Source organism: Daphnia carinata, chromosome 7 (assembly GCF_022539665.2).
Source record: "Daphnia carinata strain CSIRO-1 chromosome 7, CSIRO_AGI_Dcar_HiC_V3, whole genome shotgun sequence".
In the NCBI taxonomy this organism is placed as follows: domain Eukaryota; kingdom Metazoa; phylum Arthropoda; class Branchiopoda; order Diplostraca; family Daphniidae; genus Daphnia; species Daphnia carinata.
Window position 1 is genome coordinate 2966423 of NC_081337.1, and position 15219 is coordinate 2981641.

General features: G+C 41.7%; 5 protein-coding genes across 9 annotated transcripts; 3 read left to right on the forward strand and 2 right to left on the reverse strand.

Annotated features, from left to right (window-relative positions):
- Window positions 1-15: 15 nt before the first annotated feature.
- Window positions 16-5060, forward strand: LOC130695277 (26S proteasome regulatory subunit 8). 2 transcript variants are annotated; one of them, XM_059496345.1, is made up of 8 exons: window positions 16-157; window positions 432-579; window positions 632-855; window positions 921-1113; window positions 1185-1317; window positions 1381-1534; window positions 1628-1848; window positions 5050-5060. In XM_059496345.1, coding segments are annotated over exons 1-8 (1086 nt in total). In that variant the 5' UTR covers window positions 16-145; the 3' UTR covers window positions 5051-5060. The 2 variants fall into 2 exon arrangements, with proteins under 2 accessions (XP_059352328.1, XP_057374373.1); XM_057518390.1 differs by lacking the exon at window positions 5050-5060 and adding an exon at window positions 2073-2605 and having other exon boundaries at window positions 1628-1837.
- Window positions 5061-5187: 127 nt separating this feature from the next.
- On the forward strand, window positions 5188-7420 carry LOC130695457 (WAS/WASL-interacting protein family member 3-like). The gene is made up of 4 exons (XM_057518593.2): window positions 5188-5521; window positions 5588-5820; window positions 5891-6860; window positions 7318-7420. The coding sequence occupies exons 1-4, from the start codon at window positions 5188-5190 to the stop codon at window positions 7416-7418; spliced, it is 1638 nt and encodes a 545-aa protein (XP_057374576.2). The 3' UTR covers window positions 7419-7420.
- A 789-nt stretch (window positions 7421-8209) lies between these two features.
- LOC130695276 (uncharacterized) lies at window positions 8210-11092 on the reverse strand. The gene is made up of 5 exons (XM_057518389.1): window positions 10985-11092; window positions 9854-10910; window positions 9710-9791; window positions 9535-9646; window positions 8210-9480 (listed from the first exon to the last, which is right to left on the reverse strand). The coding sequence occupies exons 1-5, from the start codon at window positions 11046-11048 to the stop codon at window positions 8270-8272; spliced, it is 2526 nt and encodes an 841-aa protein (XP_057374372.1). The 5' UTR covers window positions 11049-11092; the 3' UTR covers window positions 8210-8269.
- An 884-nt stretch (window positions 11093-11976) lies between these two features.
- On the forward strand, window positions 11977-14234 carry LOC130695478 (argininosuccinate lyase-like). 2 transcript variants are annotated; one of them, XM_057518612.2, is made up of 12 exons: window positions 11977-12108; window positions 12165-12335; window positions 12407-12541; window positions 12612-12712; window positions 12770-12963; window positions 13063-13123; window positions 13196-13236; window positions 13295-13392; window positions 13450-13593; window positions 13666-13746; window positions 13808-13914; window positions 13983-14234. In XM_057518612.2, exons 1-12 carry the CDS (start codon window positions 11989-11991, stop codon window positions 14146-14148), a joined length of 1419 nt encoding a protein of 472 aa, XP_057374595.1. In that variant the 5' UTR covers window positions 11977-11988; the 3' UTR covers window positions 14149-14234. The 2 variants fall into 2 exon arrangements, with proteins under 2 accessions (XP_057374595.1, XP_057374596.1); XM_057518613.2 differs by having other exon boundaries at window positions 13666-13734.
- Window positions 13259-15168, reverse strand: LOC130695480 (protein C3orf33 homolog). 3 transcript variants are annotated; one of them, XR_009421385.1, is made up of 6 exons: window positions 15038-15168; window positions 14911-14970; window positions 14475-14849; window positions 14219-14399; window positions 13729-14137; window positions 13259-13650 (listed from the first exon to the last, which is right to left on the reverse strand). XR_009421385.1 is itself a non-coding variant. In XM_057518617.2 (5 exons), exons 1-4 carry the CDS (start codon window positions 15104-15106, stop codon window positions 14229-14231), a joined length of 675 nt encoding a protein of 224 aa, XP_057374600.1. In that variant the 5' UTR covers window positions 15107-15168; the 3' UTR covers window positions 13259-13650; window positions 13729-14228. The 3 variants fall into 3 exon arrangements, 1 of the variants encoding a protein (XP_057374600.1); XR_009002403.2 differs by having other exon boundaries at window positions 13729-14399; window positions 14475-14840; window positions 14907-14970; XM_057518617.2 differs by having other exon boundaries at window positions 13729-14399.
- Between the last annotated feature and the right edge of the window lie 51 nt (window positions 15169-15219).

Here is a 15219-nt window from a genome sequence, read left to right on the forward strand (position 1 = left end):
ACATGGCTGCCATGCCATAATGTTCACCGCACACCAAGTGGCAGACTACAGAACTAAACAGTTAAACAGCTTGTCATTCTCTGGAAATTTTCAGAGCTCCTGACAAAAACTAGGGAGGACACAAAGTCACCGTTTTAACATTTAGATGAAAATTCACGTAATTAACCATTTCACTATTTTGTAACTGAAAATAAAGTGCTTGGTTTAAAAGCTTGTCTACAATCCCACTAGTTGTACTTTCACGAACTGCAGTGGCCCTCAGTCAATTTTACTCGCATAATGAATCAAAAGTTAAATTCTTAAAATAGGAAAATAATTCACGTGTATAGCTTAGCTCTCATTTCCTCTTTAAAGTTGGTTGCCATTCAAGACAAAAACTGTGTTTATTTCAAAATATCATCACTTCTATAAACTTTCTGTGTGGATTGCAGATGATGGAGGTTGATGTGGCTCCACCAAAAGGTGAGGGTCTGAGGCAATATTACATCACCAAGATTGAAGAACTTCAGCTTGTGGTGGCAGAGAAGGCCCAGAATCTTCGAAGGTTACAGGCGCAGAGAAATGAGCTCAATGCTAAAGGTAAAGAAAGATACCTTGTCCCAAAGTGTGCATCCGTCTAATTTTCTCTTAGTCCGCATGTTGAGGGAGGAATTGCAGCTGCTGCAAGAGCAGGGATCTTATGTTGGTGAAGTTGTCAAAGCAATGGATAAGAAAAAAGTGCTTGTCAAAGTTCATCCCGAGGGCAAGTTTGTAGTAGACATTGACAAGAACATTGACATCAATGATATCAAACCAAACTGTAGAGTAGCCCTCAGGAATGACAGCTATACTTTGCACAAAATCCTTCCCAGTAAAGTAAGTGGTATTTTTTACTGTTTTTTTGTTAGTTGTTTGGGTTTTGATTGTGCATTGTTATGCAGGTTGACCCATTGGTCTCCCTTATGATGGTTGAAAAAGTCCCAGACAGCACTTATGAAATGGTTGGAGGTTTGGATAAGCAGATCAAAGAAATCAAGGAAGTCATTGAATTGCCAATCAAACATCCGGAGCTCTTTGACGCACTGGGTATTGCTCAGCCCAAAGGTGTCTTACTTTACGGCCCGCCCGGAACAGGTAGATGCTCAATAATTAAAAAGACAAATTTGTTGGAAAATCACCGTTATTCCATCGTTTGTTCAAAATAGGTAAAACTCTTTTGGCCCGTGCTGTTGCTCATCATACGGACTGTACTTTCATTCGTGTCTCTGGTTCTGAACTGGTTCAAAAGTTTATCGGTGAAGGTTCTCGTATGGTTCGTGAACTTTTCGTTATGGCAAGGTATGCAACAATCATTTTTTTATCTTCCATATTTATTTGGTTTAATGTTTTTCACGTTTGCAGGGAACACGCTCCTTCCATCATCTTCATGGACGAAATCGATTCCATCGGTTCGTCTCGTATCGAGTCTGGCAGCGGAGGCGATTCCGAAGTTCAACGCACCATGTTGGAGTTGCTGAATCAGCTCGACGGTTTCGAAGCCACGAAAAACATCAAAGTGAGTACCAGCTGTTTTAATGCCTCGATTCGCTTTAAATCCCGTCAGATCCATTGACGTTGTTCTGGCCCTTTTTTCTATCGTATCGTGTAGGTGATTATGGCCACGAATCGTATCGACATATTGGATCCCGCTTTATTGCGGCCCGGTCGTATCGATCGCAAGATCGAATTCCCGCCACCAAACGAGGAGGCTCGTCTCGACATTCTCAAAATCCACTCGAGAAAGATGAATCTGACACGTGGCATCAACTTACGAAAGATTGCCGAGCTCATGCCCGGCGCTTCCGGAGCGGAAGTCAAGGTTTATATCTACTACCCTTTGATTGGTTTTTTCCTCCCTTCTTACATTCCACACCTATTTTGCGCATGATCTGTACTCAGAGAATGGCACACATAATTGCTTAATAGTGTCATATTAATGAGCTGCATAATCGAACCGAATGAGCTCCACTTTCAGTACTTGAATTATGTGTACCCCCTGGTAGTATCTGATTATCATCAACATCCTTATTTACTTCAACTTCTTTGCTACGCAGGGTGTATGCACGGAAGCTGGAATGTACGCACTGCGCGAAAGACGCGTTCACGTCACTCAGGAAGACTTTGAGATGGCTGTCGCCAAGGTGATGCAGAAAGATTCTGAGAAGAATATGTCTATTAAGAAGCTCTGGAAGTGATTGCTATCATTTTGTTATTCGATTTCAACGGTCCACAAAGGTAGACACTTTTATCGTACTTCACAGAACAAGCAAACAATCAACTTAAATCAGAAAAAGAGATGCGAAATCGTTTAGGATTATGTCCGTAATCCAAAGCGTTTCCATTATTTCTATTCTCAAATAAGAACCCTCTATCCAGACTTACTGTTGGGGTGGTCTACCTTCGAAAGTCTGCAATTCCCAGCATTCTTGAAATGAATGGTGTGCGTTGTGGAAACAGTCCCGCCTCCACTGTCTTTGTTTATTTCATCTCCTGTACTGATTAAGTGATATTCTGCTGAAAGTGGTATACTGATGATTTTGTTCGACCTTCGTTGGCCTACCTGTAATACAAAGAGTACAGCCTCTAAGATTTCAAGTTCTAAACTAGGACATCTTAAGCCCTTTGCATCCGATGGATTAACGTTGAAGAATTCAATCGTTCGTCTTGGTTTTCAATCTTGTATGTTGGAAGTTTACGTTTCAAGTCTTCAGCAAGGCGATTACTAACCTTGAATAATTCGTAGGAAGGATTGTAAAGATAACAGGAACTAGTTTTAAAGAATAGATGCGTCATAGGTTGAAACTTGGATGCCTGTTCCGTTTTATCATGCATGATTTAGAGCGACAGAAGAAAAAAGAAACATGTTGAGTTTCACTGTGTAATATTTATCAAGTTCTGATTCGTTTGTTTGTTTTTTCCTTCTCTCGAAGCCAGATTTGAATTCGTTTTTTACATGAAGAAAGAACGTGAATGCAAATCTGATACGCTGTCGCTGCAGGAATTCTTTCCGTAATGAAAGCTTCATTAGTAACAACCCCTTGTGCTACAGGGAAAGAGAATAGTAAAATAGTTTCGTTTTAAACATCGGAAATATTTCATGTATAGATTCCTACGTCAATGGCAACCCAGGCACGCATGTTGTCCTTTTAGCAGCCGGTGGAAGTAAGTAAATATTTGTTTCATCTATCTCAATTCTCATAATTGATGTCGAGCTGTAAACTTTCTGAATAAATTGGCATCATTATTTATACGCACGGTACTGCTTCTCCAACGTCTGGTTGCCAAATTCGCCAACGGCACTTGGCGTTGGCAATTTTTGGTGCTATCCATGGCTGTATTTCGACACTGCAAAGTAAGCTGACTCAAAAGCCAGGGCACTGGAGCGTTTCACAGCGAACGGTAGAGAATTTGGCAATGTAACTACATGATTCAACTACACACTTTCATGTTAAAGAAACGACTATCTCACTGAAACGTCTTATCAAGATCACATTACATACATTTCGCGGCGTTTAATCTTGAAATTACGACAGAGACCTTCAGATGTCGATAACAGAATATCATCTTCGGGGGATGATTGTCTTTTTGATATATTTTATGAGGCTATGGTACTGTACTTTGAATTTCAATTGATATACCTTAACGGTTACTCACAGAAAAATGTTACCATAATCGTTTAATGTTTATTTTCAGTAAATCAATTTCTCCTCGTGTTACAAGATCAAGGCCACACTTGAATCAACCATACTTGAATTCGCCATTGCTTCGCAGCATTTTCTTAACTTCAATAATGATTTTCGGAAAACGACTGATTTGCCAAATACCACTTTTAAAAAATTTAAAAATAGATAAGCATCTTAAAACACAACGCCAATCAAAATAAAATAATTCTTAATTTAAATTTTCAAATAAAGTGAAATTGATCGAATCAGCATTGTACAAATTTGGCAACGGCACTGTGCCGACCCCCCAGAGCCACCAAGCGGGTGAATGTAGCGCTGTTGGCTAGAGGTGTACAGCAGTAGAAGGAAGGTTTCGTGTAACGTTGTAGTCATTGGTATTTACTGTGTGTGAGCAGTGGGATTGCAGGTGTCTGAAGCTAGTTGTTCCTTGGCAACATAAACAGCAAATGAAGCCAAACTCATTAAGTGCCAGTTTTCATCTTCATTAACAGGGGAAACTGCATGTTCAATATGTGGAATGTGTTGAACTCTGTTTGCAACGCCGTTGATTGAGAGACTCGTTACTGGTTAGTCAGTGGTGTGTGTGTATGTGTGTGTGAGAGAGAGAGAGAGTGTGTTTATTCGATCGAGGAAAAGAGAAAAACGGGTCACTAGAACCTAGATTTTTTTCTGGTCTTCTCTTTCCATCGTCATTAAGGTGAGATTTTCTCTATGGCCAACCGCGGACTCTGGACTGGATTTCTCCCGAGCTTTCACGCCCTCCCACCAAACTTCTCTCTCCTACCCTCCCATTGAAATAGAAATAAAGAAAAAGGACGTTGTATGAAATCGTGTGATGTGATCACATGTTATGCACCATAGACCGATTTTTTTATTTCTTTTTCTTGTAATAAACGGGAAAAACTAGAAACGAAAGGAAGTTGGCGGCTTCGTGATAAGGTCGATAAGAATGGAAGTGCACACGTACGAGAAAGAAATTATTATTTTTTTTACTTTTACAAGGGGAGGGGGGTTGTTGTTCCCGATTTCACCGTGAAAGCGACATGAAAATATCATTTATTTCGTCATTTTGAGCCAATTGCTGCATTTGAATGGTTCCATTGGTAATGGCCACTCTTGTAAGGTTTTATTGATTACTTTAATTTCTTCTCCGTGACGTGCAAATCTTCAGTGACCTAAAGTTTTTGGTACGTTATTTCGTTATTTTCTTTCCGGAAGTGATACATGTTTGTACGAAACGCCTACACTCTCTGGTACCTGTTGGCCCAGTAGACCGAAACTTTGAAAGCTTTTGAAAAAGGCTAAGATTAGCTCGTTATCTTAACAAACGTTGAAGAACAGTGTATACACAAGCCGGAAAAAGATACGTACTCCCCCGTACCGTTATTTCCTTTTTTTTTTTTTTTCAAAAGCGACGCGGAGGCCCGTGTAACTCCCGTGTTATTTAATCCGATGGGAGGATTAATTCAAATGTTTTTCTAATAAAATGATTGATTTATTTTTGGCAGGACAGGCGAAAAACATAAAAATGCCACCTCCACCACCTCCACCCGGACCTCCTCCGCCACCATCTTTCGGCGCCAAAGGGCCAGCAAAAATGGGCAAATCGGGAGGTGGCGATGATCGTAACCAGCTGCTCAACTCGATCCGCCAGGGAGCGGCCCTTAAGAAAACAGTGACCAACGATCGCAGTGCGCCCATCATTGAAGGCAAGAGCAACAACAGCAAACCCAGCGGACCCAAACCATTTTCAGTACCGGATTCGGCCGTCGGGAACGGGACAACAACAGGGGCACCTCAATTAGGCGGACTATTCGCTGGTACACACCCAAAAACATTTAAAAAAACGCAGTTCAATTTTTATTAATTCGCAATTTTTTTTTCAGGTGGAATGCCAGTTTTGAAAGCAACGGGTAGAGGTCGATTGGGTCCGGCAAATCAGCCTTCAAGTGGACCAGGTGGTTTGAGTAGAACTCCGTCAACAGAAACTGTCCCTACCCCGTCATGGAAGCCTAAGACACTTAATGGCTCCACATCCGGCTCATCCATCTCGTCTGCAGTCAACCGAGGCCCTCCCCCTCAGCCTCCCCCGGCTAGTAGGAAACCGTCGCTCGTGGCAGTAACAATGTCTTGTATTATTTGATCATCGATCGTCCATGACAAAGTTTTTGTTTTCCTTCTTTTAATAGAGTGATTCAACGGATCATTCGTCCGTCAGCCGGAATCCGCCAAGCATCCCTACCAAACCGCCAACATTGAATTTTGGCAAACCCAATTTGGCACCCAAACCGCCGCCTGCGGAATCGAAACCCACCAGTCCAGTTCCACCGGCTACCGGACGAGGTGGAGTTACTCCATCTAAGCGGCCGTCTCCTCCGCCTAAATCGCCCAGCATTGCGAGTATGAGCATGAATTGGCCCGTCAATCCAGGCAGTCCACCTCCACCGCCGCCACCCAGTTCCAAACCGACGGTCGTTCGAGCGCAGAGCCTCCGTTCGGCTAAACCTGGAGTTCCAGGAAATTCAGATTCAGAAGAATCCATCATTGAAAGCCAAGAAAGGCGGAATCAAAGTTCGCAGGACATTTCATCACCTCCAGTTGCTCCCCCTCCGCCACCCAACAGATACGCGACGTTACCACGTAATGCAATTCCACCGGCGGGACTTTCCGGTGCCCCTCGTGGACCATTGCCACCCGTTCCACGCGTTCCGATGGCTAACGGTGTTCATTCCAGTCCGGCTAAAATACGGCCACCTTCTGTACGACCGCCACCTCCTCCGCAGCGGATCAATCCACCTGCTTCTATTCCACCACCTCCACCTTCTAGTGCTCCTCCACCGCCTCCGCCTCACCGGATGAGTCCAGCTCCTCCACCACCTCTGTCTAATAGCCGGTCACCGAGTATTTATAACAGCAACGGCGGGCCGCCGACGCCACCGACCAGGGGCTCTTCCATGCAGCGGAGTAACGGCTCGATGACATCCCTCTCTTCCATGGTCGTCCCTCCACCGCCGCCGCCAGGCCTGGCCAACCCCTTCCAGCAGTCAGCCGAAGCGAAAGATTTCGAGTCACGCTTTGCAAGCCGCTTCCGCCCGCTGAACCATCTGCCACAGCCGGAACCTTTTATTGGCTTCCCAAAAAACTATCCAACTCGTCAACGTAGGACTTAAATTTACTTTTTTTACATTTAATTAGTAGAAAATGATTTGTTCTACAATTATTGTTTCAAAAAAAAAAAAAAGAAAAACGTTGAACTTTTTTGGCTTTAAATTTTAAAAACTCCCTTTTTTTCATGGGGTTTCCTGGTTATTGGCTTATTACTCGCTTGACAACTCAAAATCGTACAATTCTATTAACGGGTAATGGGTTTTGTTTTCATGTCTAATCGTTAAATGTCTTCCAAACTTTTTGAAATGAAAACTTTGGAAGAGCTTACATGTTTAAAACGACCTTGTCTGATGCTTGATTCTGCCTTTTTTTATGTTTCCTTTTCGTACGTGGATATCCTGCGGCTTCCCTTTTTCCTCGCTATCCTTTGGAACAACATACCTTGGTGGTTGACACTTCTTAATTGACGCTACCTCACCCGAACAATTTGGGGGGTTGTTGCAAACAGTAATCAACCAGAGTATGAAACGCCAGCAAGCGCCGCAACCGCCCACAATGGACCAGAATTCCGGATCACGGTGGCCTAGTAGCAACGCGGCTCCATGTTGAAATGTCGAGCTTTGCAAAAAAAAGAACATTTTTTTTTTGTGCTGTGATCGTCCTTGTGCCCATTGACGCAACACCAAGCTCGTCTTTTGTTCATATATGTGAAGATCAGATGGACCGAAAGGGGTTCACTTGGAAATTGGAGGAAGAAAACAGTGCCACATTCAGCCATAGTATATCGATTTATGTAAAGAAAAACGATGTTCCCCGTATGCATGACATTCGTTTCTTAGTTTTTTTTTGTTTTTTTTTAAAAATGTAGTTTGTGTAAATAGTTGAATCCCGTCCCGTATAGTCAAAACAAATGCGATCATTTCCTCCTCCCATTCTTTTCAAATGTATCCGTCATTGGGAAACGAAGTGCGCTTATCCTTCATGTCTTGTGTGTGTATTTTTGATTTTTCCATGAAATTTTTGATTTGGCTGTCGCATTCGTGTGGGAGAAACACAATCACGTGTATAGGATGAGCTTTTCGTCGTGTCACGCCCGTATTTTTAACGAGCGGCACCTAGCTTGAAAAACAAAAAGACGGATATATATATCCTCCCTTTTAAAAAAATGTGTGTTAAGAGTAGTATGTATATCGCAGCCAATCCTCTTTCCTCCATATGAATTTATTATAAATATGCCACTAAATATTTTCTTTTTTTTTCCTTTAATGGTCTTTACATAATCCTTCACTTATAGTACATATAAAGCCTACATGTCTTTAATCCATCGATTTTTGCATCCCGTCGTTTGTTATTATTATAAATAAATATGCCCAGAATAACAACGAGACATCACGTTCAAATGGTAAACAAAAATGTAATTTCGTTTTATTTTCGAATAGAAAAAAAATTTCAAAAATGTTTTACATGTGATGCGAAGTTTCACGTTGACTTTGTTCGTCTGAATTAGAAACGAGCGTCTCGATGGAAATGGTCTTGGTTTGACGGTTGTTGCGACGTTGTTGCTCAGATGGAACCGTTTTCTTATTGCTGGACCGACTCACGCTGTCTGCCGTTGTGCTGGATTGTCGCATAAACTGATTGCGTCTTCTGGCCCACCAATCGCTGTAGAGCTGATAGACGCGACGGTTACACGTAAAGGCCACGAAAATAAACAGACCTCCCATGGCGTTCAGAATGATGTAAGTGAAGGTGAAGATCATGCCGGCTGTAGAAGACGGATTGAAAAAGGCCGAAATGAAGGCAAAGATCCATGTGAAACCCATCACGGTGGACATGCGGGCGTACAATTTCAGCTGGCACAGGGCCTTTTGACGTCTGGAACATTGATGGCAGGCTGATGAACCCTGAATGATGGCCACTGTTCTTATAAACAGGAAGATGTTGGCCAATAAAGCCAAGGCCAGTGGCAAACCGAAGAAGATCATATTGGCTGTTGGATTGCTGATCCAGCAAAAGAGCCGGCCGTAGTCCACGTTGAATTCGCCAGTGCAATTGCAAAAATTGATAGCTACCGCAATCGATACGATCACTAACGGAAGTCCGTAAGCGTAGAGAGCGTAACGCGGAAGGATTTTGGAAGGCTTCCGGGGCACTGCGCTCCATCTGCCCAGGGTTAGGTAGAGATCGACGGCCATGACATTAGTCCAAAAGATCGAAGCCAATCCTTCGTAGTGAGCGATAATCGAAGCGGCTACGCATAATTCATATTCGGAATGAACGGAAATAGACATGCCGATCATGACACACAACTGAAATCCGGATGTCATGAGGCATAGATTCATCACGGCCAATCCGGCTAAATTCCTCAGTTCGGGAAAGAGGATGTAAGTGATGATGGTGGCAGACATCGCCATAACTGAAATGGTCATCAAGCAAAGTGTCAGGTAAGATTCGATGATCAAAGCCATTGGCCAATCTTGTTCGATGTAGAGGCAAACAGCCAATCCGCCGTCGGGAAGGCTTTCATATTCTCCCGGCTGTAAAACGGGATCGATAAACGGTGTAGTTCCATTATACAAAACAGTGTTGTTGTCCAGGAAGATAAATTCAGTTTCGTTCAAACGAACAACGTTGCATGAAGCGTCTAACAAAACACTTCGATTCTCGCAGACTAATAAAACGTTATGAGTTTTTAATTCGATCATTTGGATTATTCAAATACAACCTGCAACAGATCCTGATAAACTCGTTAATTCTGAATCTGTTGAACCGTAGAAAAACAAATCAGCCATGTATTCTCCAGAAGAGTACCATTGATCAGTCGCTTTGATGTACACCTATTTTAAATCATTTAAATAATTAAATAGAATAGAATTTTTTGATGAAAAATATAGACGTACAATCAATTCTGTTTGGTTAGTTTCAGTGGTGTTGACTTCGATGAGAAACTCGTCGTTGTGATAAATGGCCGTTATGCCGCCTCTAATCCAATCATCACAAATTATTTGTTATCTTTTTAAATGAGATAATGGGAAAAATCAAACCTGCACCAGTTGGCAAAACTGTCCGATTCCGATGATACGGGCTGTTCGTGAAGACCAATCAGCTGAACAACTACACCATCAATGACCACGATCAAACGATCCTGGACAATCAAACTACCCATCAAAGATACAACGCTATCTATTGTCGGTTCATCCGATCCTTCCTCCGCTTGACTCAACCAGAAATCAAGGGTCAAAGATCGCAATCCTGGAACATCTCTGCTCGATTCATTAAGAAATTCCACGTGAAGGTTAGTGATACGTCCAGGGCTAATGCCAACGAAAGATGCAAAGACGGACGTGAACGATTGTTGAATGATGGCAATCAATGCATCATCACTGATGCTGTGCACATCGTAGATAGCATCGACGTAAAGCGTTAATTGAATCAGGTTCAATTCCATGATATAAGTCATACGCCAATCAGATTGCGTTCCGTTTGTTGTGTTGGCGCAGGCATCTTTCATGAATCCATCGATCGCTCTAGGGCCGCAATAAACACGACGGCAAGCGGATGCGAAAGGATCCCAAACGTATCCTTCAGGACATGCGTGATCTTCCTCCAGGTAATCGAGCATGCTGAGTAAGAATTGATAGTATTCATTGCGTCCGAAATTCATCAGGATGGAAAAGATGGCCGGCGCATCCACGTGATGTCGGGGTGTTGATAGCGATGCAACCTCGGCGGGACCAACTTCCGCCGTCTTGTTGGACAGACAGTTCCAATCGGTGGCCTCGTAGAGTTCAGCGGGCCTTGCCGATCGATGGCCCAGTTGATCGGTAGGAAGATTGTCACCATGACTATGCAAATGACCCTCATTTTCAATCGCATCGTTAGCATAAATTGTCGTCTGTTTAATCGGCACGTAGCGATGTCTTCGTCGACGACACCACCAACCCGAATGGCCCGTCCAACAGCACTGTTGATTGTCGTCATTATTTTGGCCTAGATCTTTATTGGTGTTTAGCTGATTCGATTCCAAAATGAAATTCAAAACTCGATTCCACGACGGATTAACGGACGCCAGTTCTCGATGGATCAAGTCCAGTTTCATCGCTTTGCAGTAGAAAAATAATTGCGTGTCAACATCAAACGATGTGAATTTTAATTCAATACAATTTCAATTATACCTAAATCGGAGGTGCTGCTGCTCGGCAGAGCTAAAAATAGGAAGAACAATAAAGATGATAACATTTTTTTTGCAAACACGGATTAAAACTTAGGGATTAGTTAGTGTCGTCAGTTGACGGTTGACTGAACCAAAGGCATTGGTTCGATGATTATAGCAATCGTGATGACAATTGTAAGCGCGTGCGCAGCAATGTGAACCCCTATCTCACGTGCTCTTTGATACCTAATGCAATAACATGCTATCCATTAGTGCGCACAAAAAAATCAGACCAATTAACTCGATCTTTGTGGGTTTGTACATTAGCCTCGAGTCTAAAATGTTTTCGTGATAGCCTTTAGTCATCTTTTACTAAGTGACCACAACAAAAAATATGTACGATTATATGCCATTAAACTTGAGTTTGGAATAGAAAATTGTAGACACTGATAAGATTTGTGTCGAGATTCAAATTGACAAGGGAAGCCCATCAGTTCCCTTATCTGATGTCTTTGGGTTTTCCTTTTCTGGCCACGATTTAAAAAATCAATCACGGTTGGGAAAAACAAATGGAATAAGGAAAGGGATTTTATGTTGTAAAAATAAATAATCTATTAAAAAAACAAGGAAAAATAGGGAGGAGTTTTGTGTGGGAGGCATTAGCATATAACGGGTGGGCGATAGTACGTAAGCCGACGGGCAGGGATAGCTTTAACTTAACTAACTTAACCCACCATATTTCAATCATTTACTATATACATAAGCTGCCTATTTGAATGGGTGACACCCAAAGCAAAATTTGGTTGAGATGTGCAGTCCTGGCACAATGGCTATCGCTCTCGCTTTGTATTCTGTCGGTTCCGAGATGTACATGATCAATAGATGCTATTGAAAAGAACAATAGATCCTCTGAAAAAAAAAACGTCATAATTAATTTCTGATCACGTTCCTATTTCAATTGAAAAAACAAAACTTTCGCTATAGTCAGATGTTTTTATCGATTATCAACAGAACCATTCAGACGAGATGGAAAGCGGAGGAAAACTTTGGGGCTGCCGTTTTGGTGATCAACCAATCGATCCAGTGATGGAGCGATTCAACTCATCCATCAATTATGACAAACGTCTTTGTTACGTTGACATTCTGGTATTTATTTTTCCCTTTCTCATTAAAAAAATTCATTTACATTCTTATCTAAATAGGGAAGTAAGGCTTACGCCACAGCTCTATTCAAGGCCGGTCTTTTAGACCAGGTGGAATGCGCTGACATCTGTCACGGTCTAGCCTCTATTGAGGACGAGTGGCGCAGTGCAACATTCCGGATTAATCCATCCGATGAAGATGTTCATTCAGCCAATGAACGACGCCTTAAGGTATGACTCAGACTGGAATGTTGTGTTCATTCTACACACCTCACGTTTATAAACATATCCTTCGCGTGCAGGAGTTAATTGGATCTGCAGGTGGAAAACTGCATACCGGTAGAAGCCGCAACGACCAGGTGGCTACTGATTTGCGACTTTGGTTGCGACAGGAAATAGATGAATCGTTGGACGGGTTTCTTGTTCAAATTATTCAGGTATGCATCATCCAATTTAAAACGCGTCTATCTGGTCAATTAAATTCGTGTATTTCTCACTTTTTAAAAGGTATTGATTGAACGAGCTCAAGATGAAATGGATATTCTTCTACCTGGTTACACACATCTGCAGCGGGCACAGCCCATCCGCTGGAGTCACTATTTGTGCAGGTATGTTAATCAATTTTATTTAAATACTTCTCCTTTATCATAGCCAATTGCTTCCAGTTATGCCTGGAGTTTGTGGTCAGATTGGAATCGTTTGATGCAGCTAAGAGATCGCGTCAATGTGATGCCTCTGGGTAGTGGCGCACTGGCCGGCAATCCGTTCCCGATCGATCGGCATTATCTTTCGGATTTGTTGGGCTTTGATTCCATCACTCCCAATTCGCTACTGGGTGTCAGCGATCGAGATTTCGTCGGTATAATTTGATCCAAATTGATGATCTCGCGGCGGCGTAGAATAACACTCGATATTTACAAGATATTCGCTATAATTGAATCTATTCTCTTTCCTTTAGTTGAATTTCTGTCATGGGCATCAATTTTAAGCTCCCATTTGAGCCGATTGGCAGAAGATCTGTAGGTTTGATGTTTCAAAACTCAAAAGCATCAAATTCTTTTTTTTTTAAATTAAATGTATTTTAAATGCAGGATCATTTACTCGACGAAAGAATTCAACTTTGTGACTATCGGTATAAAGTTCAAATGATGTAATTTGATTGTTTTGCAATTTATTCGTTTTGTTCACAGCGGACGCATATAGTACAGGAAGCAGTTTAATGCCACAAAAAAGAAACCCAGATGGATTAGAACTGATTCGAGCTAAAGCTGGAAGAATATTTGGACAGGTAGATTACCTGATAAGATTATCATATTGTCTACAAGTTTGAAATTCTTTTTTTCAGATGGCAGGTTTCTCTATGGTCCTAAAAGGATTACCATCGGCCTACAACAAGGACTTACAAGAGGATAAAGAGGCTCTGTTTGATGTTGTGGACAATTTGTTCTGTACTCTTCAAGTCGCTGCTGGGATTCTTTCCACTTTAAAGGTACAAACAATCTCGCAAGCCGCTTACTCGGAACGTTGGCTATTTTTTTACCCTCACCTGGATTTAAAATAGGTAAATGGAGAGAAGACTTTAGGTGCACTCAGTTCCGACATGCTTGCAACCGATCTAGCTTACCATCTAGTGCGAAGAGGCGTAAATATAAACACAATTTTATTACACATGCCATGCATAAAACGGTTTGTTGCACATGCAGGTGCCTTTTCGCGATGCTCACGTAACCGTTGGAAAGATTGTAGCAATGGCCGAGACCCAGCATAAAGATATTGCAGCATTAACTCTTGAAGATTTGCAGTCCATCAGGTTTCGTATCATTATTTACACGTGGCAACTATGTTGCATGTTCTAGAAATCTTATTACGCAATTTCAGCTCGGTATTTGATGATCCATCCGTTACAAACATCTGGAATTACGAGCACAGCGTGGAGCAGTATCAAGTCACGGGTGGAACAAGTCGAAGGGCAGTCCAGAAACAGATAGATGACCTTAAGGCTCTGCTTGAATTTCGAAAGGGTTCTATTAGTACTGCCTTATGAAAGGTGATGAAGCGCAGTTAAGTGCCAAAGTAGTTTTGGTTTTCTGAGTGAACACTTTAATTTCTCTTACACTGTTTCAATTATAATTTCCTGTACTTGATTTCACAGTACAATAACTTCCTGTAATATGCAGGATATTTCTCGTTAAAGTAGATATGCTGGCTGTTAGTTAAGTATGGGGAAACTATTCCTTTGTTCTGTTTCAGAATAATCAAGGCAAGATCTCTCTCAACCCAGAATTTCCACCATGCCTGTCAAATAGTTATGAAAAAAGAGACGAGGGTAGAGCTTATTGAAACATTACATGTAAAAATCATATTGCTTACCCTTTTTAAGAAAATAGAAGCATATATGTGATTTGTCTCACAGTTCAAACCATACAGCCTAAACCAAATTGTGGGATTTGATTCTACAGGAATCTTGATTAGATTATCTACTCCTTCAAGAGTAGTCAGGTGTACTCCAACTAATTCAATGTCCAACAAGAAAGATTTCTCCAGGGCCTTTCTGTCTTTCCATGGCAATAGTCGTGCAATTGGGATGTGCTCAACATTAAATCTAAGGGCATAGTTTGGCTGATGTCCTTCCACTTGTTGAAGAGGAAGCTGGCAATATTCAATTCCATTTACTTTCCCCTGCAACTTCACTGCTTTTCTAATGAATTCTCTCGGAACACTTTTAGCTGATGTAAACTTATTAAACTTAATAATGGTAACACATTAATAAATTATTAGCGAAAGGAAAATGGCGTTCTGAACTTACGATATGGGTACTTCTGGCAATGATTGCCAGACCAATCAAACCCACGGTGTACACCGAATACTGAAGCCGCAAACAGCAGTGAGGTAATAAAAATTCCATTTTTGTATTCGTACGTTTCTACGCATACCTGAATTAATCTAATGTTACTGTCAAGTATTTCGAGGATCCTTGATTCCAAATCGGTTGGTTTCTTCATGTTGTTTACTGTTTCTATTTTGTTAACAATTGTTTATTTACTTTTTTAGTTATATTTAAAACGTCTAGATGGCAGGAGCGGACAATGAGCAAGGTACACCAAAAAGGTTATTA

What these genes read in the sequence shown, in the direction of transcription:
- LOC130695277 (XM_057518390.1), top strand. An exon ending in GAACTTTTCGTTATGGCAAG is followed by an intron (nt 1,318 to 1,380) that starts GTATGCAACAAT and finishes TCACGTTTGCAG; the next exon opens with GGAACACGCTCCTTCCATCA. An exon ending in AAGCCACGAAAAACATCAAA is followed by an intron (nt 1,535 to 1,627) that starts GTGAGTACCAGC and finishes CGTATCGTGTAG; the next exon opens with GTGATTATGGCCACGAATCG.
- LOC130695457 (XM_057518593.2), top strand. Translation starts at nt 5,188, where the DNA reads ATGATTGATTTATTTTTGGCAGGACAGGCGAAAAACATAAAAATGCCA. An exon ending in GGAAACCGTCGCTCGTGGCA is followed by an intron (nt 5,821 to 5,890) that starts GTAACAATGTCT and finishes TTCTTTTAATAG; the next exon opens with AGTGATTCAACGGATCATTC. An exon ending in AAACTATCCAACTCGTCAAC is followed by an intron (nt 6,861 to 7,317) that starts GTAGGACTTAAA and finishes TGTTGCAAACAG; the next exon opens with TAATCAACCAGAGTATGAAA.
- LOC130695276 (XM_057518389.1), bottom strand. Translation starts at nt 11,048, where the DNA reads ATGTTATCATCTTTATTGTTCTTCCTATTTTTAGCTCTGCCGAGCAGC. An exon ending in CTAACCAAACAGAATTGATT is followed by an intron (nt 9,647 to 9,709) that starts GTACGTCTATAT and finishes GATTTAAAATAG; the next exon opens with GTGTACATCAAAGCGACTGA. An exon ending in TTTATCAGGATCTGTTGCAG is followed by an intron (nt 9,481 to 9,534) that starts GTTGTATTTGAA and finishes ACGTTTTATTAG; the next exon opens with TCTGCGAGAATCGAAGTGTT.
- LOC130695478 (XM_057518612.2), top strand. Translation starts at nt 11,989, where the DNA reads ATGGAAAGCGGAGGAAAACTTTGGGGCTGCCGTTTTGGTGATCAACCA. An exon ending in CAGCGATCGAGATTTCGTCG is followed by an intron (nt 12,964 to 13,062) that starts GTATAATTTGAT and finishes TCTTTCCTTTAG; the next exon opens with TTGAATTTCTGTCATGGGCA. An exon ending in ATTCAACTTTGTGACTATCG is followed by an intron (nt 13,237 to 13,294) that starts GTATAAAGTTCA and finishes TTTTGTTCACAG; the next exon opens with CGGACGCATATAGTACAGGA.
- LOC130695480 (XM_057518617.2), bottom strand. Translation starts at nt 15,106, where the DNA reads ATGAAGAAACCAACCGATTTGGAATCAAGGATCCTCGAAATACTTGAC. An exon ending in GTAACATTAGATTAATTCAG is followed by an intron (nt 14,971 to 15,037) that starts GTATGCGTAGAA and finishes TTGCGGCTTCAG; the next exon opens with TATTCGGTGTACACCGTGGG. An exon ending in TTGCCAGAAGTACCCATATC is followed by an intron (nt 14,850 to 14,910) that starts GTAAGTTCAGAA and finishes ACCATTATTAAG; the next exon opens with TTTAATAAGTTTACATCAGC.